Below are 18,909 nucleotides of genomic sequence, written 5' to 3'. Positions count from 1 at the left end.
GGCATGTTTTATTTATGAACAACTAATTCGCTGACAGCTTTTCACGCATCCGGGACAAAGTTCTTAGAACACTCAAGTGTTCGCTGCTGAATATTCTAAAATCTTAAATATTTACGATAAATCACCCTTTTTTTATTTCAACTTTTAAGGAAAAGTTAATAAAATGGTTCTTGTTCTGAAAACAATAATTTTCATAATAGTGCAGGTTCGTCGTTTGTGCAATTAAAAACGTTTTATCTTAAGTCCATAGCTTTGTAATTTTATTTTCTGATAAATGTATTATACAAAATAAAGAATTTATCAAATACGACTTAATATACTTTAAACCCAATCAAAGTTATTATTTTGAATGCGTTTTGTGGTTAAAGCTTGAAGCCTCCTCTATTCAAACACATTTTTTAAATGTGCTACGTCAGTGTTTTGACAACGTTTTTCAACTTATAGCATTATTTCCTCTATATAAATGCATCTTTTTATATCAGTTATTCTTTTAAGGAATTTTAACTTGTTTATCTCTTGAAAATTTACACTATCCTTGTGGAAGCAAAGCATCTTAAAAATGCTGTGCTACAAAAGAGTTGGTTACACGATCAAAACTTACTCCAATATAACATTCCAAATACTTTTTTTTATGAGAAACAAAATGCGGTCTGAAGAAAAATCACATATCCTTTTCTACTAACTTTCATCAATATCCCACAACACACCAACAGGTTCACCGCTTCACCCTGTCCCTCCACCACGGTGTCGTAAAAATGAAAAACAGACCCTCACCCTCCACGCACCATCCGTTTAACTCCTTCCAGGCGTACCGATGAACCCATACGGCGCAATAAAACACCACCAGCACCCTCCCACATTGGACCAATTTGGTGCTCCGGTAATTGTCCTGCGGACCTCCTGTGGCGCTCTGAGCAACAAAAAAACGACTAAAGCGATTACCGAGCGGAGGTGGTATCGGTTGGGAGGGGACGTGATGTACACTTAAAACCACATCGGCAGTAGGAGGCGGTGGGGCGGGCGAGGGAGGGGCAAAAAAATGGTAACATCGTTCCGGTGTCGTTTAAGGGAAAATTTCCTGCCCTCCACCCACTCGGCTCTGCTTCACAAGTGTTGGAAAATTAAATTTATCACCGGCAGATGAAACGATTGACCGATTTAAGGACAATCTGCGACGGGCTGGAAGTAGTGGGTGTATGTGTGTGTGTGTGTGATTGAGGCGTAGGATGTCAGAAGGGCAAGAAGCCAAGAAGTTGTCGTCTTGCGCGATGACACCGCAAACCGGCGAATGATAAATTGTCCTCGCCTGGGACGGTCTCCGCTGAACGACGACGAGATGGGGCGTCAGGTGGGCGGCTCGTGACAAACATTAATGGAAGGCGGAGGAACCGGTCTCGGGTGACGGGTAAACTCCGGAGCCGCCCAACCGAGCCACCCGAAGACGGTTAGTTAATTAGATGGGATAATTTATAGGGCTTTTGCTGCCGACACGCGAGGCAGGATATGGGATACTGGCACGAATGCAGGACACGTCGCGAATATTTGAAGGCGGATTTCATGTTTGCTTGGAATCGCCAGCGCTAAGACGCCCACGTCATTCATAGCGTCATTTACCAAGCACTTAAGTGGAAAATTTCTGTTACGCGGCTACCAACGGAATTGAGAAAATTAAAAGCAAACAAAATTAAGCATACTGACGTGAAACTTAATATTTCGTCGCACATTTCAGTGATCCCTCAACTAGTCTACTCAACTAGTCTAATTTCATTGTCTGCCAATGGCACTTAATTTTTATAAGCAATTGATATAACAATTAGAAGGCCAACATAAAAAAAGATCAAGTGAGCTACTGAAAATCCAATTTAGAACGGAGTGAAACAAGTATTTATTCAAACTATATGGACAGTGATTACAGTTTCCACAAAGCTGATAACGAAAATGCATTTAGAAAATCTGTCAAAGTTTCACAAATTCTAACGATTGACGAACACTTTTGTAAGCAGTAAAAGTGATAAACTTACTGGAAAACTTGTCCATGTACCTGCAATGGGCATTTCTTTATTTGGTGGATAGTGATAGATTTATTCGTATTAACGTTGTAAGAAACCTTAGAATTTAAACAGGTACAAACAACAAACAAATCAACAAATCAATCAACAAACAAACACATTTGTAAACAACACTCGAGAGGTGTTAATTTACCTTCAGAAATAGAAACAAGCACTAAATAATGGAGAAGCATTTTTAGCTTTTCTAAATGGACTCACCGAAAAACAAACTACTTCTGTTTGGAAGCCAAACATCGAATTAACAAAGGTAGCTAAAAAAAGCTTTTCAAAGGTTGATTCTTCGAAAATGTTCTCTCTGAAACAGCAAGAAGCTCGTTTCGTCCTTCTTCCCGATGTGGATCGGATCTTACCCGAGGCGCACGGAAAAGCCCAATTAAATCCCACGAGCCAAAATTAGCCGGTCCGTGTCTTCTCAAGGGGCGAGCCTTCCGAGCCGCTTCTCGCATATTTAGCGGCACAGAAAGGATGTTTTCAAGGGATTTAAAAAAAGCAGCTTGCCAAAAGAAAAACAAATCAACACCACAAAAAAGCCTGCGCTGACTCGAAGCCTTACTTTCAAAGTGGGAGTTCTATTTTAAGCTCGACTCAGCGTGTGAAATCCTTTGGCTCTCGGTTGAATCCGGTTTCCGGGTTCAAAGGGTTGGGATTTTTTTCTACCTTCCCTAGTTCGTTCGTTCGTCTCTCGGTGCAACAAACTGGCAAAGTGAACGGAAACGACCCACCCCGTTTGAGAGCCATCAGGTGACCAAAGTGGTGGAAACGGTCAACAAGGAGTCGCACAAGCGTACGGCAAAAACGTCCCATCGGAGAGCGACCGTCTCGAGTGGCACCGTTTGCTTACGGCTTATGGCTGGCAGCTAGTTCGTGAAGCATCCGTAGGAAAAACGACAAAAAATAACATGTTCCCAAACAGGACGCACAACGGAGGATAGGTACGGAATCCACGCCATGGCTAAACTTGTCACGTCCGCACGCCGTTGACACCGCGTTGTTGACGGTTGTGTCCTTTTCGGAGCCCTTTGGCGCTTCGCTTTTCATGCGCTCGCAAAAGCACGCCCGTCATCAGCTGCAGCCGGTTCGTTTGCCAGGAGTCACTGGATTTGTTGCAGTCCGCTCCGTTCCGCTCGTCAGTTTTGGGGATTGGTGAGGTAAACATTCCGCCGGAGAAATACCTTGCAGATACGCTCATCATCTGGTCTGCGAACTTTGCTTTATTGAATGACCTGGGAGAAAGGAATGTGTGACTCGGTAAGAGGTGTGGTATATTTCATCAAACTTTGTGGAACACAAAATCGTATAATGGAGAATGCTTGACCGATAGAAACGTTTATGCAATTCGAAAGATCAAATGATTTATAATTAATTATATACTACTTAACGTTGAACGATGTTTCAAATCGTCATTAATTTATTTAATTATATTTAATTATTTAGTTTATATTAAATCATTGTTTTAATAAAATTTTCCGCCAATGTTTCAATCCAAGTTTTATTTCTAGCATCTTTACTCATTATTACTCATTTTCGAATTTCGAAATTCGAAATTTTAATTGCGATTCTAAATTTGTTTAGTTCCATGTTCCTTGCTTCCTGGTCAAAATATTAAAACACATACATACTGTAAGAAACCACGCAAAGGGAAACTTTCCAAAACAAGCTATACTAATAGGCAGCTGGTTTGAATGGTGTTCTGGAAATATGGGAATGTGAATGCTCTCGGTAGGCTTAGGATGTTTTCACGATGTTTTTAAAAACCCCACGATTTGACACCGAAAATCGCTCGCAAACCATTCGCCCCGAGCACACACGGCATTCCACATTTCTTTATATTCCATCCTGTGAGGAAAGAAAGAGCTGGTAGCGAGACCCCCCCTCCCCCTCCACAAAGTACGTGCGATGGAATCTGTGGAATGTTGGTGTCGTCCGGTCACGGAAAAATTCACATCAGCGTTGAGCCGCAAGGCATGCAGGAAAAACGATAGCAAAAAGACGACTCCATGCGTCCTGAACTCTGATGCAGAAAAAAACACACCATGCAGCGATGTGGGAATGCAGATCGTACGCCCGATAACGCGTAAGGTAAATGGACGTACATTGGAGGTCACTAGGGAAAGCCGCATGATGCGCATCGTGAACGTAGTCCCGCTTTTTCCCGCGAGCTACAACATACATTTCGGAAGGCGGTCGCGTTGGGTTGCTTCCATCCAATATGTTGCCCTCGCATGAATTTCTCGTTCGCTTTTCGCTGCCCACCGTTCCCATCCTTTTCCCCGGCCAAATGTTTGCGAACTTTGAAACAAATGTTAATTTTCCACAACCAACAACCGGTAGTTTACGGGGCGCTTTGCATTGCGCACACGCTATTGTTGCGCGCATGTTCGTGTAAAGAATTTATACTGCAGCTTCTATTTTCCATCTATTAGACAGACTAGTTAAAATTAAAAACTGCTCATAAACAGCTAAATCCTCTTCGGGAGGAAACAGGGCGCCTGATGGGCGTTAAGCTAACGAACCAAACATCACAGTTTCGCCGAATTAACCGGTTTGGATTTCACTTGAGGAATTTACATATTTCTTCTACCATTTAACTGGAAAGAATTAATTTGCGGAATGGTTAATAATGCAGTTTAATTCAATAAAAATGGGTGACATTCTATACAATCATTAATGTGCATGTTCTAAATTAAAAAAAGACAAACCAAGCACTTTATACGAATTTATAACCTGTATAACCTTAGACTTCATCTAATGGAGGCGCCTGGTTGTTCATAAAAAAAAACAGAAGAACGAACCGAAAGGTGGATTTACTTTACGTGGAACTGTGCTAGACAATGTGTTAGAATTTATTTATTTCCGGTTTCTTTGCAATATGTTTACTTCTGGAGCCAAATTCGATTCGTTTGTCTGGGGAAAAAATGAGCTGCGTTGTTTTCCTATAGTTTAACGGTTTTTTAGGGAAAAGCATTCAGCATATCAACTGAGCCATTTTCAACAAATCACATTCAGACCTATTATCCTTGTCGAAATACCTTATTTTATCTATTCGACATGCAACAAGTTAAAATTTATAGTAATTTCTTAGTGCAACAGGACTTACTGAACGACTAACGACAAACAAGATGAAAGAGTACAAATCAAAAACACTTCCATGATGTAATAGATTGCAAAATTCGAACAATTCATCGGATCTTATTGTAGCTGAAGTACAAAACTGTAGTACAAACTTTCAATCAAAAATCCAAACTTCCATTTGTATTCCAATGGCTATGTGTTGATGTAAACCTTTCTTTTAATCCTCCTCCACAGTGGTCAGCACTGCAGTGTTTTCAGTTCCTTTTTGGGAATAGTGCTTTGGAGACTTTAGCAGCGACGCGAACGGTCCGGAATGCCAGTCAAGTGACGGATGGAAGCACGCTGGCTTCGCCTCAAATTATTAGGACTTTTATTTCAACGCCGTTACGAGCTACCATAAAATGACTGCAAAGAAGGATAAGGACTACAAGAATCATAAACACGGCAGTGGTAAGTCTGGGTTCGACGACGGTGACGTCATCTGATGGAATAACTTTTACATTTTACCACCTTTCGTTGGCACAGAGTTAAGCGCAACAGCAATCTCGTCCAAGTTAGACAGCCATCTAGCGAGCCAGGCGGGCACGACAGCAACAGGTTTGATTACGGCGCAGGACCCTCTCAAACGAACCAACAAGCCCCTGATGGAGAAACGCCGGCGAGCCCGCATCAATCAGAGTTTGGCCATCCTGAAGGCCCTCATCCTCGAGTCGACGGTCAAGAGCAAGTCCGGCGACGGTCAGACGAAGCACTCGAAGCTGGAGAAGGCGGACATCCTCGAGCTAACGGTGCGTCACTTCCAGCGCCATCGGAATCTGGACAATCCGGGCATCGATAAGTACCGGGCGGGGTACACGGACTGTGCGCGGGAGGTGGCACGCTATCTGGCCACCCCCGAGCCACCACCGTTGCCGAGCGTTCCGACGCTCACGGACGCGGGTTCTAAGGCACGTCTGTTGCGCCATCTTGATAATTGCATTGCGGAAATCGATACCGAGATTTGCCCGAAGACGGCGGGAGTTGTCGGGGCGACGGATCGAACGAATGGTGCTGGTGTAACGACGGTGGCCTCGTCAGTCGGCAGTCAGGATTCGCAGACGACGACCGTCGTTGGAGCGGTAATGTACGACGGATTGAAAAAAGCCAAAGATCTCATGGTGGACTATGGTGGCGCTGCTCCAACTGGACCGCAGGACTCCAATCCACTCGATTTTAGCAAGTCCAACCGAGAAATCGGTCGCTCTCCGTACTCGTACCGAGGTTCCCCGACCGACCTAGCCCTGCTGACTCCAAAGCCATCGGGATTGGTAAGTTTCTCACCCACTTTCAATGCCTTCTACAGGACTAACAGATTCTCTTCACTCAGCTCCACCAGGACGAAAACAACAACCGAGGTACGAGCGGTGGGACGGTGAGTGGACACAAAACGAAAGCCAGCAACCACCAACACCACCATCATCATCTTCACCATCAGCCACCGGTGTCTTCCACGGTGTCCGTAGCCAACCTGGAAGATATGATTCACGGAAGCGAAATTGCGACCACTTCCGCCGCCGGTAGTCATACGGCTCTTAACAAAATGATGCTCGGACACCACCAGTCCCACCAGTCCCAGCAGAAGCTGATCGACATGGCTAACCTCAAAACCTGCCGGCTTGATCCGGGCGCGATCAAGCACGAACCGACGAGCGCCGGAAGTGGTCTGCTGGTCAACGGATACTCCACCACCTCATCCGCCGTATCTTCACCTACTCCATCACCCGCGGCCGGCAACATGGAGTCGGATAAGGATATGTCTAACGTAAGTGGTTTTACAGAAGTCTTTAAAAAAATGAGCGACATTAGTTGTTTTTTATTTATAAAAAGGATTTTTATTATATATTAGTCGTTAATAAAAACTGCTCCCAGCTGAACCATCATGCGATTTGAACGAAAGCATCCTTGGTGCAAATACAAATGATAAAATAATTTCGTTTAAATCAAAGTAATTCTGTCAGTTAATAAATGAAAGATTGTTGCAAAACATGGAGGTTTAATGTAACACCGGCCAAATTATGGTAGTTTCTCAGTTAGATGTAAAAGGAGTTTTTGTTGAGAATCCCTACATTCATAGTTATTATCACTACGAACTCAATACAATTCTGGTACATTAACTTGTTTCGATTTCCTAATTGCAGCATTCTGAGCATAGCGTGGTGGTGCCTCCAGTCGGCTATCCACCTCAGAGCCAGGTCCTGCTACTTCCTGACCACTACATTCAGCTGGCCACAGCACTCGGCCTCGGCAGTGGCCAACCAATGGTAGACCATCCGAGTGCAGCGGCCGCAGCAGCAGCCGCCGCCGCAGCCGCTCTCTCAACGACAGACTTTGAAACCCTGATCGAACAGAACCGCCGGCAGGCGGCCGTCCTAGCGCACGAGAAGATGACAGCGGAAATGCTTGGCAGCTTGCATGGGCTACCGGAGAACGTCGACGAAAGCTACTGGGAGCTGTACAAGAAGTCGCTCGGCATACCGGACTCGATCAGCAAGCTCAGCCTAACCGATGTCCGGGCGCTGATGGCAAAGTCGGTCGGTCCTACGATGCCGAAGGTAGAACGTCCAGCGACACCAACCACAGCAACACCCGTGGTAACGAAGATGGAAGTGGACGAACCGAACCACCCGCATCAGCACCATCAACATCATCACCACCTGAACCATCCAGAGGATCAAACGGCAACAACTGCACACTCAGTAAAAGCTGAACCAGCTGGGCCAGTGTCTCCCGGCCTGGTTGAACAGGAGCCCGACGCCAGAGTATCAACGGGCAGTCCACCGATGAAGAAAGAGTCGCTCGATGGAGACAGTCCCATGATCTGCACGGAAACCCAACAGACAGCCACGTACTCCGAGGAAAGGGATCGGCGCAGTGTGAGCCCACGGTCGATCGAAGATCGAAGATCACCCACCAGTAGCAATGCTAGCGGAAGTAGTGACCGATGTGGCAGCAGCCAGGGAACCGATAGCATGACCGGATGTCAACTGCAGGCACAAACCTGGCGTCCTTGGTAAACGGGTTCACAATCTCTAAACGGTTAGAGATGTAAATAGTCAAGATAAATGTGCAATAATAAGATTAGTTGCAAAGGCGACCGTTTTTAGCGATCGAAGTTTCCTTCCTCGTGAACTTTCCTCTAGCTCAAACTATAATCTACCTGGATCTAGTGGTTTCCATGGAGTGTACATAAAACAAAGGCGGGATACCTTTATCGAAAAGTTTCCACGGCAAAAAGATCTTTTGGCACCAGAGAGGCGAGCATAGTAATAGTGAAAGAAAGCAAAACTACACGACAGATATATTTTCAACTCTCTTCTACCCAGTGAACAGTGTTAGTCGTTCGATGTTTGCATGGACAGTCGCGCAAGAAATAGTCGAGTTAAACCAAACCATCCTCAATGGGGTAAAATATATAATTTAGCTACCTGCCGCTGTAAACACGCTGTTACATACTACTCTACACCTTCGCTTAGTGTATAGTCATTTTAAGAAAGGAAAGAATAACTAAACGTAAAATCTCATTAACCTGTGAACGATAGTAGTAGAATGTAACGAAACGTAACGGGTGAGTGGAGGCAGAAAGTTATCCATGTCAGAGCCGAGGGGGAAATAAATACATTTAGAAACATCCGGTAGTGATCGTACAATTGAAGACTATATCCATATGCATGTACTAAACGATGGAGTACCAGTTTTTCTGTGTATTTTTCTAGATTTGATTTGTAAAACAAACATCTATTATCAAATGCTACATATTTGATTTGAATAAAGTGCAATTTAAATGATGCCGATGAGTATTATCTTAACCGTTGCTGTGGTGGCGCTATTTGCAGGACTTATTGATACTGGTTCAAATGCTTTTACGAATCGGTGGGAAACAAGTAACGCGGAAAATTATAGAATCATGCGGTAGACAGAAATAAAATTCAACTTGCAAGGTTTTTCAGATAATATTAGAAGAGTAATAGTTATTACTCTTTTAATATAATCGGATAAATCCTATATAACTGATTGAATTGATGCAACAGACACGAACAAATCACGAATACAGCTTCGGTTGTGAGGAAAACGAAATATCGGTTACGTTTTCCTGCTTGCAGAATGTCCCCGACATGTACTGATCCCAGTTGGGAGTATCTATTAAATCAACTCCCGCACCACCGCTCACAAGAAGCTCAGCTTCGTCTTTTACGTTTTCTGGTAGCGAATCCTGGACGTTCGGCAAGAGGTTCGACGGTGACACCGATTTCGAACGCGCAGGAGACTTTATGCAGATGGACGACGGATAAGGAGCTAGCAGTTTCGACATGTCAAAGTTCTGTCCGCAGTTATTTCGCTTCTGGTGTGTTTTTAGGTCATTTTTCTAAAGGAAAGAAACGTTTTATCGGTAAACTATCTCCAAAACACAATCAGAGTGTACTTGAGTACCTGGGCGTAGGCTCGACCGCAAGGACATCCATACGGTTTCTCTCCGGTGTGTGTACGGATGTGTATCCGTAACTTATCCCGACGGGAAAATCCTTTCCCACACGATGTGCATACGAACGGTTTTTCACCTGGATGGTAAAGGAAATGATTTCATAATTTAACAACTTGGAAAAATAGTATATCAGACAACTTGTGTTCAATCGTCTTCATCTTTACCTGTGTGTGTGCGCATATGCATGATTAGATCGGACCTACGTGGGTATCCCTTACCACATAACAAACACTCGCAAATAGTCTGCCCATTATGTCGACGTAGGTGCACCGTTAGATTGCTCGAGGATCCACAATTATGGCCACAGATGTTACAGAGAAACATTTTCTTATGCTCAACATCATCGGAACTGGTTTCCCCCGGTTGTTGGTTTTTGGTGTGCGTAGCACTTATATCCCTGTGTGACTTTCGATGGTTAGTGTAGTTTGACTTAGTTTTCATTTGCTGGCCACAAATTTCGCATTCATATATCTGAATGATAGTAATCGAGATATCATATAGAGTATGTTACTACATGTGATATTTTTTCCTTGAGTTCCCTTTTACATACCTCTGGCTTTTGCTGTGGTTTATCCGATGTATGCGATTGAAGGTGTCGTTTGAAGTACCGTTCCGCAAGAAACTCTCTACCGCAATATACGCACAGGAAGACTGCACTTACATCTTGGGTATTTTTTTCGTTCGATTCCGTTTTCGTACAGCTTTCATCAAGTTCGTGCAGTTGTCTATGAATGTTTAACAGTTGCATGTTGACGTAGGGTTTACTGCAAACGGTGCACTTATAATACCGGTGTTCAGAGTTATCCTGAGGAACGTGATCACATTGTAGGTGCATGTTTAACTGCATCTGCAGATTGAACCTGTCCGGACAAATGCTACAAAGGAAAGTTTGATCGTCATGTACGGCTTCTTTTCGGCCTTGTTTCCGCCCGCTATATGTGGACCGATTAACCTGTGGAACAAAATCAATAGAGAAGATATTAACACGTCTTTAGCCCATTTTCGTTTCGCATTCACCTTGGAATTTCGTACATCCTGCATTTTATGCAACTGCCGATGAGTGGAAAGATAGTTATTCGTCGTGAAGCGTTTTCCACAAATCTTACACTCAAAGTGACGCTCGTTTGCGTGTCTCCGAAGGTGATCGATGAAGATGCCTTTGTTTCGAAAGCATTTATCACATTGTGGACATTGCCATACTTTTTGTGGGTGAAAATTGAGATGAAATTTCAACAGCTGAAACGATGAGTACGCCTTCGGGCAGAAGAAACACTGTCGTATTTTGGGTAGCGTACCATCATCCCCATGATCACTTTTGATATGATGTTTAACCATTATCTTCCCGCCAGCAATGTGTTCACCACACAATGGACACGGATTAGTGCTGGTTGACGATTCTTGCCCCGGCTCTGGTTCTATCGAGCGTTTGCGTAAAGACCCACGTTTAGATATTTTACTCTTTTCATCGTCTTCGGTTTCTAAACGATCTTTGCTTGCGTAGGTGTCCGTCTCCGAATAGCTTCTAGTATCCAACTGTTCGCCATCGTCGGCATCTTCAGCAGTCTCATGTATCGTTTTCGTTTGCGGCGGAACACATTCGATAAATTCAAGAGGAAAATCTTGGTTGGAGTGTAATGTAGCAAATTCCTTCGAATCTACATGTGCGCTTTCTTGCTGTAGTTCTAGTAAAGTTTGGTACGACTGGATGCATCTTTCCTTGAACTCAACAACACTTTCTAAGAATTTGCAGCAGCTTACGCAAACCACCTTAGTGAAAGCATCATAATTGGAGATCTGCAAAGAACAAAACATTGTATTATGCCTAACGAGAAAAATCTTTTTGTATATTGCTCACCTCTAACTGAGTTACAAACTTTACCACGCTTGGAATATCGATGTTTTCATGATCGAATATGGGAACTATGCCATCTTCTTCCAGACACAGGCGGCATATCGAGTCTACCCGTTCAATTAAATTAGCTTTACCCATTTTTTCATGTTTCAGTACATTACAGTACAAAACGATACCAAAATCCCGAAAAAACGTAAACTTTGCTTTGGATGTTGAGATAGATGACGTATGTTTGTTTTGAATTTTTGTTGTTATTTACCAAAAGGTGCCAAGCGTCTATATTTACAAGTTCGGTGCTGTACCTTTCGTATGATTTTGTGTTTTTGAGAAATTTTTTAAATTTTTTTATAATCTCAAAATGTGTAATGCTAGAAGGCCAGAATACTTATTATATTTTCACGATGTTTTTAATTGTGTTCTATTGATTTGTTTATTTTTAACTGCTGAAAGTTTTAATCTATCCAGGGCAATTATAGCTGTCAGTAGAAAGAGTAGAAATTTCCCAACTTTCCCTGTCAACGCATCGAAGGCTGTCGAGTTGTAAACAAAACGTACACCTATTTGTTGGCCAGTGGTCCGTGGGAGGATCGCCGTTATATTTTATTTTAAGGCTCGTTTTCCAGCACAGCACGACACGGGTGCAAGTATTTACCCTCCTTGTTCGGGTTTTGCTGCTTTAACGCTGCTGTAAATCCGGGTGCTCCGGGGTTGAGGTCGTGGTCGGTGATGGAAAGTGACAAAATGGAAATCTACGAATCACTGGTGCGCTGGCTGAGCGTACTGAATCTGTCCGCCCCGCACGAAACCGTGCAGCAGCTATCCGATGGTGCCGCCCTCGCACAGGCCTTGAATCAGATCGCCCCGGAAGTGTTCACCGATGGGTGGCTGTCGAAGATCAAATCCGACGTCGGTGCCAACTGGCGGCTGAAGGTGAGCAATCTGCGAAAGATTATCGAGGGCATCTACGTGTACTATCAGGACGAGCTAAGCTTGAACCTTTCGGAAGAGTTGCGTCCGGATGCGCTGAAGATCGCTGAAAAGTGTGACGCATACGAACTGGGCCGCCTGCTGCAGCTCATACTTGGCTGTGCCGTGAACTGTCTGGAGAAGCAAAAGTACATCACACAAATCATGGAGCTTGAGGAGTCGCTGCAGCGCAACATTATGGCAGCGCTGCAGGATATTGAGTACATCTGGCAGGGTGCCTCGCCGTCGCGAAACTCAATCAACACCACCTCCAGTCTGGATGTGAAGACGCTGCAAGAAGACCGAGACACACTGGCCCAAAAGTGTCACGAAACGAACAAGAAAATGCTAGTGTTGATCGAAGAAAAGTCGGCTCTGCAGCAGGAAATCGTTAAACTGCAGGCCATCGTTGGCCGGTACGAAAATCCAAACCTGATTGGCGACGATGGCACCTCACTCGGACCTATCCAGCTTGGATCGTCGCGCTACAATGAACTACGTAAGCTGGTGGACAGCCTCAAAGACGAACTACTGCAAGCGGAAACAGCCCGGGATGATCTGAAGATGAAATCGATGATCCAGGAAAAGGAGATTGGCGAGCTGCATGTCAAGATCGATGAACTACACACGGCAACGGCCGAGATAGCACAGCTAAAGGACGAAATCGACATCCTAAAGGAGGCGAATGAAAAGCTCAAGATATGCGAATCGCAGCTGCAAACCTACAAGAAAAAGCTGGAAGATTACAACGACCTACGGAAGCAGATGAAACTGCAGGAGGAGCGCAGTTCCGAGTACCTGAAGCAAAATCTGCAGTACGAGGAGGAAGCAAAAAAGTACGCTGGCCTAAAGGGACAGGTAGAGCTGTACAAAAAAGAAATACAGGACATGCACGCCAAGCTTGACGTAGAAATGGGCAAGACGGTGAAGGCCGAGTTCGATTTCAATCAGTTGCAGGTTGAACTGGCGGCAGTACAGCGTGAAAAAGAACATCTGTTGAGCGAGCGGGACTCGCTGCGGGAAGCGTTTGACGAGCTCAAATGTGGCCAAGCGATTGGGGCGGATGGAGCTGGCCATGGCGGAGGAGCTGGTGGAAACACGATGTCCAAGGAACTACACTCGAATGATCTCCACGAGCGAATCGAACGGTTGGAGCGGGAAAATAAAGCCCTACGTGAGGGACAAGGTGGTCAAACGGCACTATCGGTGAGTTGGGTTTGAAAATTGTTGAATGTTTTGTTTCCTCATTAACTTGGTTTACGAAACACATTTGCATATCTTTCAGCAATTGCTGGACGATTCGAATCAACGGAATGAAAAGCTACGGGAGCAGCTGAAGGCAGCCAACCAAAAAATTCTACTCCTCAGTCAACATCACACGGACGACGGAAGTTCGAAGAGGTAAGTTTCTTAAACCATCGATAGACTTTTGTTTGCCAACAGTTTTCCCGCTTTTCACTTTAGTGAAATGGAGCTTCAGCTCAAACAAACGATGGATCTTGGTGGAGAACAACGGTCTTCGCAGATTGACGAGGCACACCTCAGCAATTTACACACGAAAATAGCCAACCTTGAGGCAGCCCTCGCAGCAAAAGACCAGGAACTGCAGGCAGCTGACGTACGCTACAAAAAGTGTGTCGAAAAGGCGAAAGAAGTGATCAAAACGCTCGATCCACACGCGATCAGTGGTAAGTACAAAATTCGATTATCTGTTTTGTGTATTTTTTAAATTATTAAATCACTCCTCCAGAGGCACTCTTGATGGAAAAAGGGCACATGGCCAGCGATCCTTCCAGCGGGACCGGAGTCGATGGGGCACCAGCGACCGCCAGCAACACACCACACCGTCCACCGATGGGGCAGCAGGAAGAACAACTGATAGCGACCGCATTCTATCGGCTCGGTATGGCCTGTCATCGGGAAGCGGTGGATGCCCGACTCCTCAGCGGCCCGGGCCAAAGTTTTCTCGCTCGCCAACGGCAACCGGCGGCCAGGAAACCATTGAACGCAAACTTCGCAAAGAAGTAACTCGATATTATCCTTCCAACACCCAGAAAGCGGTGGTGCGCACGATCATCAATCATCAATTTGTGGCCGAAAGGTGCCTTATTCTAGCGCGATAGTCGAAACAGTATCGTTTAGTGACAGTTTTCCACCACCCAGGTGGTCGAGTTTTAACAACCAAGCCTTCCAAAAGCGAGATGAATTTTATGGAAGGGACTTCTTTTTACCTCTATTTTGCGCTAATTTACGGAAGGGGAAATTCCGCTCCACAAGATGACATTGGGTTTACTTTCAACGAAAGTATCGGGGTACGAGTGTCCAGAGTTTCTGTTTGTTTTTCCCCCATTAAACGAGTGTAATTCTTTGTGTAGTATTTATTTTACACTGCTAATATTTCCTTTTGCTATTGTCAAGACTTGTAATATCGGATTCCAAATATAGTAAATATATTATATGTTTGACAAACACCTAGCACGTTGTTAGATTGATTAAATCTTTTGTAATTTTATTATAAGTTTAACTTATCTAAGATTCCATTTTATCGTCATTAGCACCAGCTTCATCAATCGAAAGGAAATTTGACCGATTAGTATTCAACCCAGCATCCAGCACACGGTGTGCCCACCGTATGTTCTCCTGCACTTTCTCGATCTTCTCGATGGGGGTCCACGTTTGATCGTGCTCCAACTTGTAGCTGCCTAGGTACTGATGCTCGCAACCCTTCGGTCCCCACTCGTCCGGCGACAGCATACTGAAGTATGTTTGCCCCGAGGCCCGTTTATACAGGTGGTAGATGTGGCCGGGAATTTTACGGAAATTACACGCCGCATGGTGTAGCTCTTGTGCGGCTTGCGTTTCCTCTAGAATCTTTTTCGCCTGCTGCTGCAGAAAACGGACCTGCTCCGCTATCATGACTAGCTTCGCGCACGCATTATTCGTAACGGCAATGTCGGCCGACTGAATTTCCTTCGCCAACGTCACGATGTCGTCCGCTTCCCGCACACCCGTTCGGTACATGCTCACAATTGCCGTCCCATTCGGGGCGGGATTACGCTCCACCAGAGTAACTGTTGGTTAGAAAATGAAGCACATTTGTAAAACATTTTTTTCAAGGACGTTGGCACACGTTTTACTTACCTTTCGAGAGCGCATCCTGATATTCTTTAGATGTTGTTTCGAGCGCCATCCTTTTCATACTATTGTGAAATCAACAGATCATCGAAACATGTGGTACCAAAGTGGTGTGTTGTCTGGGATCTTCTTATCAGCTAAGCTCTTACGAAAATTTCTGAAAGGGCCCCTTGCGTGAGGGATGAGATTCTAAATTCTATTAGTTATCTCCAGCGAACTGCCTTGTTTATGTTTTTTGTGATGAAAATTTTCGAAAACCTGCATGTGAGGTTCTCGAGAAATGAAATAGAAAGACAGGTTGTATCATATCTACCGAGATCTCAAAACTAATTGTCAAGGTTAGTTTATTTTGAGGTAGGAGGTTTATCCGAAACACAATTTACTCATTATTTCGGTTAGTTGGCAAAAAATGTTGGATCTAGTGGGTAATAAATCTTTTATGTGTTTCGGAAACAAATTCTACTCTAAAATTATTGATCTTTTGGGACTGCCCGCACCTTTTGAGACCACCTCCTTTGCTTAACCTTCAGATCTACAACCGCCTACCTGGGTAAGTTTTGCCCTTTTATTTTGCAATTACTTCGAATTGAACAGTTATATCGACACGAAATTCCTGGAATGCCTCAAGCAACATGTTCTCTATCATTCTGCCGAAAACCGACCTTTTATTTTTATTCTAAGTATTTTTTTACACCATTTTTCTATTTATACCCCTTAGATCTACAACCGCCTACCCGGGTAAGTCATACGTTTTGTACGAGAGTTTATATTTTTCTGTACCAAGACAAACCACCAGTAGGTGAAAGGAGGTGCCTCTCGGGTTTTTCTTTTTATATTTATATTGAAAACAATCCAAATTTATCTACGACACACTATGAAAGACTGTTTTACTCCTCGAACCCCTCGAACAATTAGTAATCAGATAAACTCGAAGACGATGTACAAATATGCAAATTATGCTACATTTTGGACCACACAGCGGCAACGAAAGCATTCTAGGTGAACTTTCATAATTTTCTACACAAAATAATAATTTATTAATTGCAAGAAAATCATGATGCAACGGGTTGAATTAAATACAAAAGAAACTGTTATCGTTTGAAACAAAACGATCGAATTTATGTATATGAGCTAAGTTTTAAAATGTTAAGGCTTAAATATTAGTTGTAACAATGTATAATGAAGAATTTCCTCCAGATATGCCACCGAATTTACTGAGGAACATGAACATTTCCAAAACGTAAAATTTAAAAGAAAAATATTTCTACATCTTTGAAATTTCAATTTATAAGCAAAAATGTTGAAGGCACCAAGAAGTTACTTCACCAGAAACTTAAGAAGTATAAACAAACACAATAACTTATTGAAAATGTATGGTTTACAGAGTTGGCGATTGTAGATCCATGGGATAAAATATATTTGAATGAAAAAATTACTTACTTATCGAATTTTTAATATTATTATTTGAATGGGATGTGTTAGAAAACATTCTTAAGTATCATTACTGAAAATTTCAACTCACTACGGCATCTAGAACAAAAGATATTAGCTTTGAAGCACAGCAAAATGCAAACCCCCATACAAAACGTATGGCCTACCCGGGTAGGCGGTCGTATGTTAACGTAGGTATTTTTGGTCGTAGACCTGAAGGTTAACAAATTTTTATTTTGACAATTGACTAGACAAATCTTGAACCTTGTGAAAATCACGTTTGACGCAACCTTCTGTCAAACTTCAGTCACCTTGGTAGCGCAGGAATGGTTGGTCGAGCCAGCAAGTTGATGCGCGATTCTGCAGTTTGTTTCAGGCCGAGCGATAAGTGAGTACAAAATCAACAGCGGCCATCATCATTATTTGGAGCAGCAGCAGCACCAGCGGTAAAAATATATCCAGTCAAGGGCAGCAAAAACGCTCGGCAACCGAGCGCCCAGAAATAATGTAAAACGGTGTCATCTGATGTCTTCTACTTCACCGAAAAAAGAACAGAAAAATCCTCCCAATCCGTACCGCAAAGTGGTTGCTATAGCGCACCACGGCTTGTGTGCAGTGTGTATGTTTTTTTTCTCCTGTGTAGATTTTCCCGTGTTGACAAAAAAGGCAATCGCGCCCCGAAACGGAATTTCTGGGAGAGTCTAAAGGGCCCCCTCACAACCGTGTCGAAGCTCTCGGCATTGCCTCCAAAATACAGCGCAAAACAATGACTATCTCCGCGGGATTGATGAATTCCGGACTGAAAAGTGACAACTGCCCAATGAGGAGGCACTCCAATGGTGCAATGTTAAACCAAGGAAAATCTATAGCAAAGCTGTGCCACTTTAGATTAGTCATCGTCCTCAGGCTGGGCTGTGCGATACGCCAAAAGTTCGAGAAGAAACGATTATCAGCTCAAAATATCATTGTATAGAACGTTCTGCGACCGCATGATACCGCACGATGCGGTGACATCCCTTTAATGTTTAAAGGTTTCAACCCCCTGGGATTGTTGTTCCTTACCCTCGTCCCTCCCTGATCGCTCTATTGACTCATCGCGAAGGCAACACACAGTGGTTGTTCTTGATGCAAAGGGAGAGGGAACTGGGCAAAAGGGCGGGGAGGGATCACCCCACTGTTGTTGCGGATCGAAAATCGCGATCGCGAAGTGCGTACGATTATAGTTGTGCAGTCGCCGTACTCGCCCATTCAAGCTACGCGTCGGTGTGTGCGTGTTGTAGGTGTGCGAACCGAGAAATGTTTGTGTTTCTTTGCCATCGTTCCTTTTCCTGAAGGGCTCCTGGGCGAAAGGAAAGTGTGCAAATCTTTGCAAGCATCTCTCCGCCAAGGAGAAGGCATTCGAAATAGAAGTAACCAGGTGGCCTACAGCTAAAGTCTAGCCACAGTTTGTACGCCAAATGGTGGTTCGTTGTACTAAAGATGTGCGATTTGTTGTCAGTACAATTGTTTGCGTTGTTAGTTTTTTGTTGTTTGTTTAAAAATTGTGTCATGATCGTCAACATTAACGTGACGCAAAGAAACTGCTGCACCAGTCATTTGTTTACTTTTCCCTGCAAGCTTCAAGGGCTACTTGTATCGGGTGTTTTTTTTCTTATTTTTCATGACATAAGGTGATAGTATTTCTTAAACCATAGAGGGAATGTAACTGTTTCACTTCATCGCTCTGTGTCTATACCTCTCTCTTGTTGTTTTTTGTCCACAGCTTCCATTTGAGTTGAACTAAACAAGGAAAAGGCACATCGACAGCCGTATTGCCGCAGTTGTGCATTATTGCAGTTGTATTCTGCTGGTCGACTCGACTCTGA

General features: G+C 43.8%; 4 protein-coding genes across 4 annotated transcripts; 2 read left to right on the top strand and 2 right to left on the bottom strand.

The window, feature by feature from the left end:
* The first annotated feature begins 5,542 nt into the window (after positions 1–5,542).
* On the top strand, positions 5,543–8,194 carry LOC131293360 (protein pecanex). Its single transcript, XM_058321440.1, has 4 exons — positions 5,543–5,591; positions 5,667–6,448; positions 6,508–6,942; positions 7,319–8,194. Exons 1-4 carry the CDS (start codon positions 5,543–5,545, stop codon positions 8,192–8,194), a joined length of 2,142 nt encoding a protein of 713 aa, XP_058177423.1.
* Positions 8,195–9,219: 1,025 nt separating this feature from the next.
* LOC131293359 (zinc finger protein 182-like) lies at positions 9,220–11,650 on the bottom strand. The gene is made up of 6 exons (XM_058321439.1): positions 11,516–11,650; positions 10,678–11,454; positions 10,211–10,612; positions 9,825–10,131; positions 9,609–9,736; positions 9,220–9,543 (listed from the first exon to the last, which is right to left on the bottom strand). Exons 1-6 carry the CDS (start codon positions 11,648–11,650, stop codon positions 9,220–9,222), a joined length of 2,073 nt encoding a protein of 690 aa, XP_058177422.1.
* Positions 11,651–12,078: 428 nt separating this feature from the next.
* On the top strand, positions 12,079–14,942 carry LOC131283011 (protein hook). Its single transcript, XM_058312569.1, has 4 exons — positions 12,079–13,684; positions 13,764–13,879; positions 13,943–14,166; positions 14,229–14,942. Exons 1-4 carry the CDS (start codon positions 12,239–12,241, stop codon positions 14,504–14,506), a joined length of 2,064 nt encoding a protein of 687 aa, XP_058168552.1. The 5' UTR covers positions 12,079–12,238; the 3' UTR covers positions 14,507–14,942.
* LOC131283012 (uncharacterized protein C1orf50 homolog) lies at positions 14,856–15,677 on the bottom strand. Its single transcript, XM_058312570.1, has 2 exons — positions 15,620–15,677; positions 14,856–15,549 (listed from the first exon to the last, which is right to left on the bottom strand). The coding sequence occupies exons 1-2, from the start codon at positions 15,675–15,677 to the stop codon at positions 15,008–15,010; spliced, it is 600 nt and encodes a 199-aa protein (XP_058168553.1). The 3' UTR covers positions 14,856–15,007.
* Between the last annotated feature and the right edge of the window lie 3,232 nt (positions 15,678–18,909).

Source organism: Anopheles ziemanni, chromosome 2, assembly GCF_943734765.1.
Source record: "Anopheles ziemanni chromosome 2, idAnoZiCoDA_A2_x.2, whole genome shotgun sequence".
In the NCBI taxonomy this organism is placed as follows: Eukaryota; Metazoa; Arthropoda; class Insecta; order Diptera; family Culicidae; genus Anopheles; species Anopheles ziemanni.
Note: the sequence above shows the minus strand (reverse complement) of the source record. Positions and strands in the feature narration are given on the sequence as shown.

Bases quoted from the DNA above. Each gene is read 5' to 3' on its own strand.
- LOC131283011 (XM_058312569.1), top strand. From the start codon at position 12,239: ATGGAAAGTGACAAAATGGAAATCTACGAATCACTGGTGCGCTGGCTG. The intron at 13,685-13,763 runs GTGAGTTGGGTT...CATATCTTTCAG, and splicing joins GTGGTCAAACGGCACTATCG to CAATTGCTGGACGATTCGAA. The intron at 14,167-14,228 runs GTAAGTACAAAA...TCACTCCTCCAG, and splicing joins CGATCCACACGCGATCAGTG to AGGCACTCTTGATGGAAAAA.
- LOC131293359 (XM_058321439.1), bottom strand. From the start codon at position 11,650: ATGGGTAAAGCTAATTTAATTGAACGGGTAGACTCGATATGCCGCCTG. The intron at 10,613-10,677 runs GTGAATGCGAAA...TTTGTTCCACAG, and splicing joins AGGATGTACGAAATTCCAAG to GTTAATCGGTCCACATATAG. The intron at 9,737-9,824 runs GTAAAGATGAAG...TTTACCATCCAG, and splicing joins GCATATGCGCACACACACAG to GTGAAAAACCGTTCGTATGC.
- LOC131283012 (XM_058312570.1), bottom strand. From the start codon at position 15,677: ATGAAAAGGATGGCGCTCGAAACAACATCTAAAGAATATCAGGATGCG. The intron at 15,550-15,619 runs GTAAGTAAAACG...TCTAACCAACAG, and splicing joins TCAGGATGCGCTCTCGAAAG to TTACTCTGGTGGAGCGTAAT.
- LOC131293360 (XM_058321440.1), top strand. From the start codon at position 5,543: ATGACTGCAAAGAAGGATAAGGACTACAAGAATCATAAACACGGCAGT. The intron at 5,592-5,666 runs GTAAGTCTGGGT...TCGTTGGCACAG, and splicing joins GAATCATAAACACGGCAGTG to AGTTAAGCGCAACAGCAATC. The intron at 6,943-7,318 runs GTAAGTGGTTTT...TCCTAATTGCAG, and splicing joins CGGATAAGGATATGTCTAAC to CATTCTGAGCATAGCGTGGT.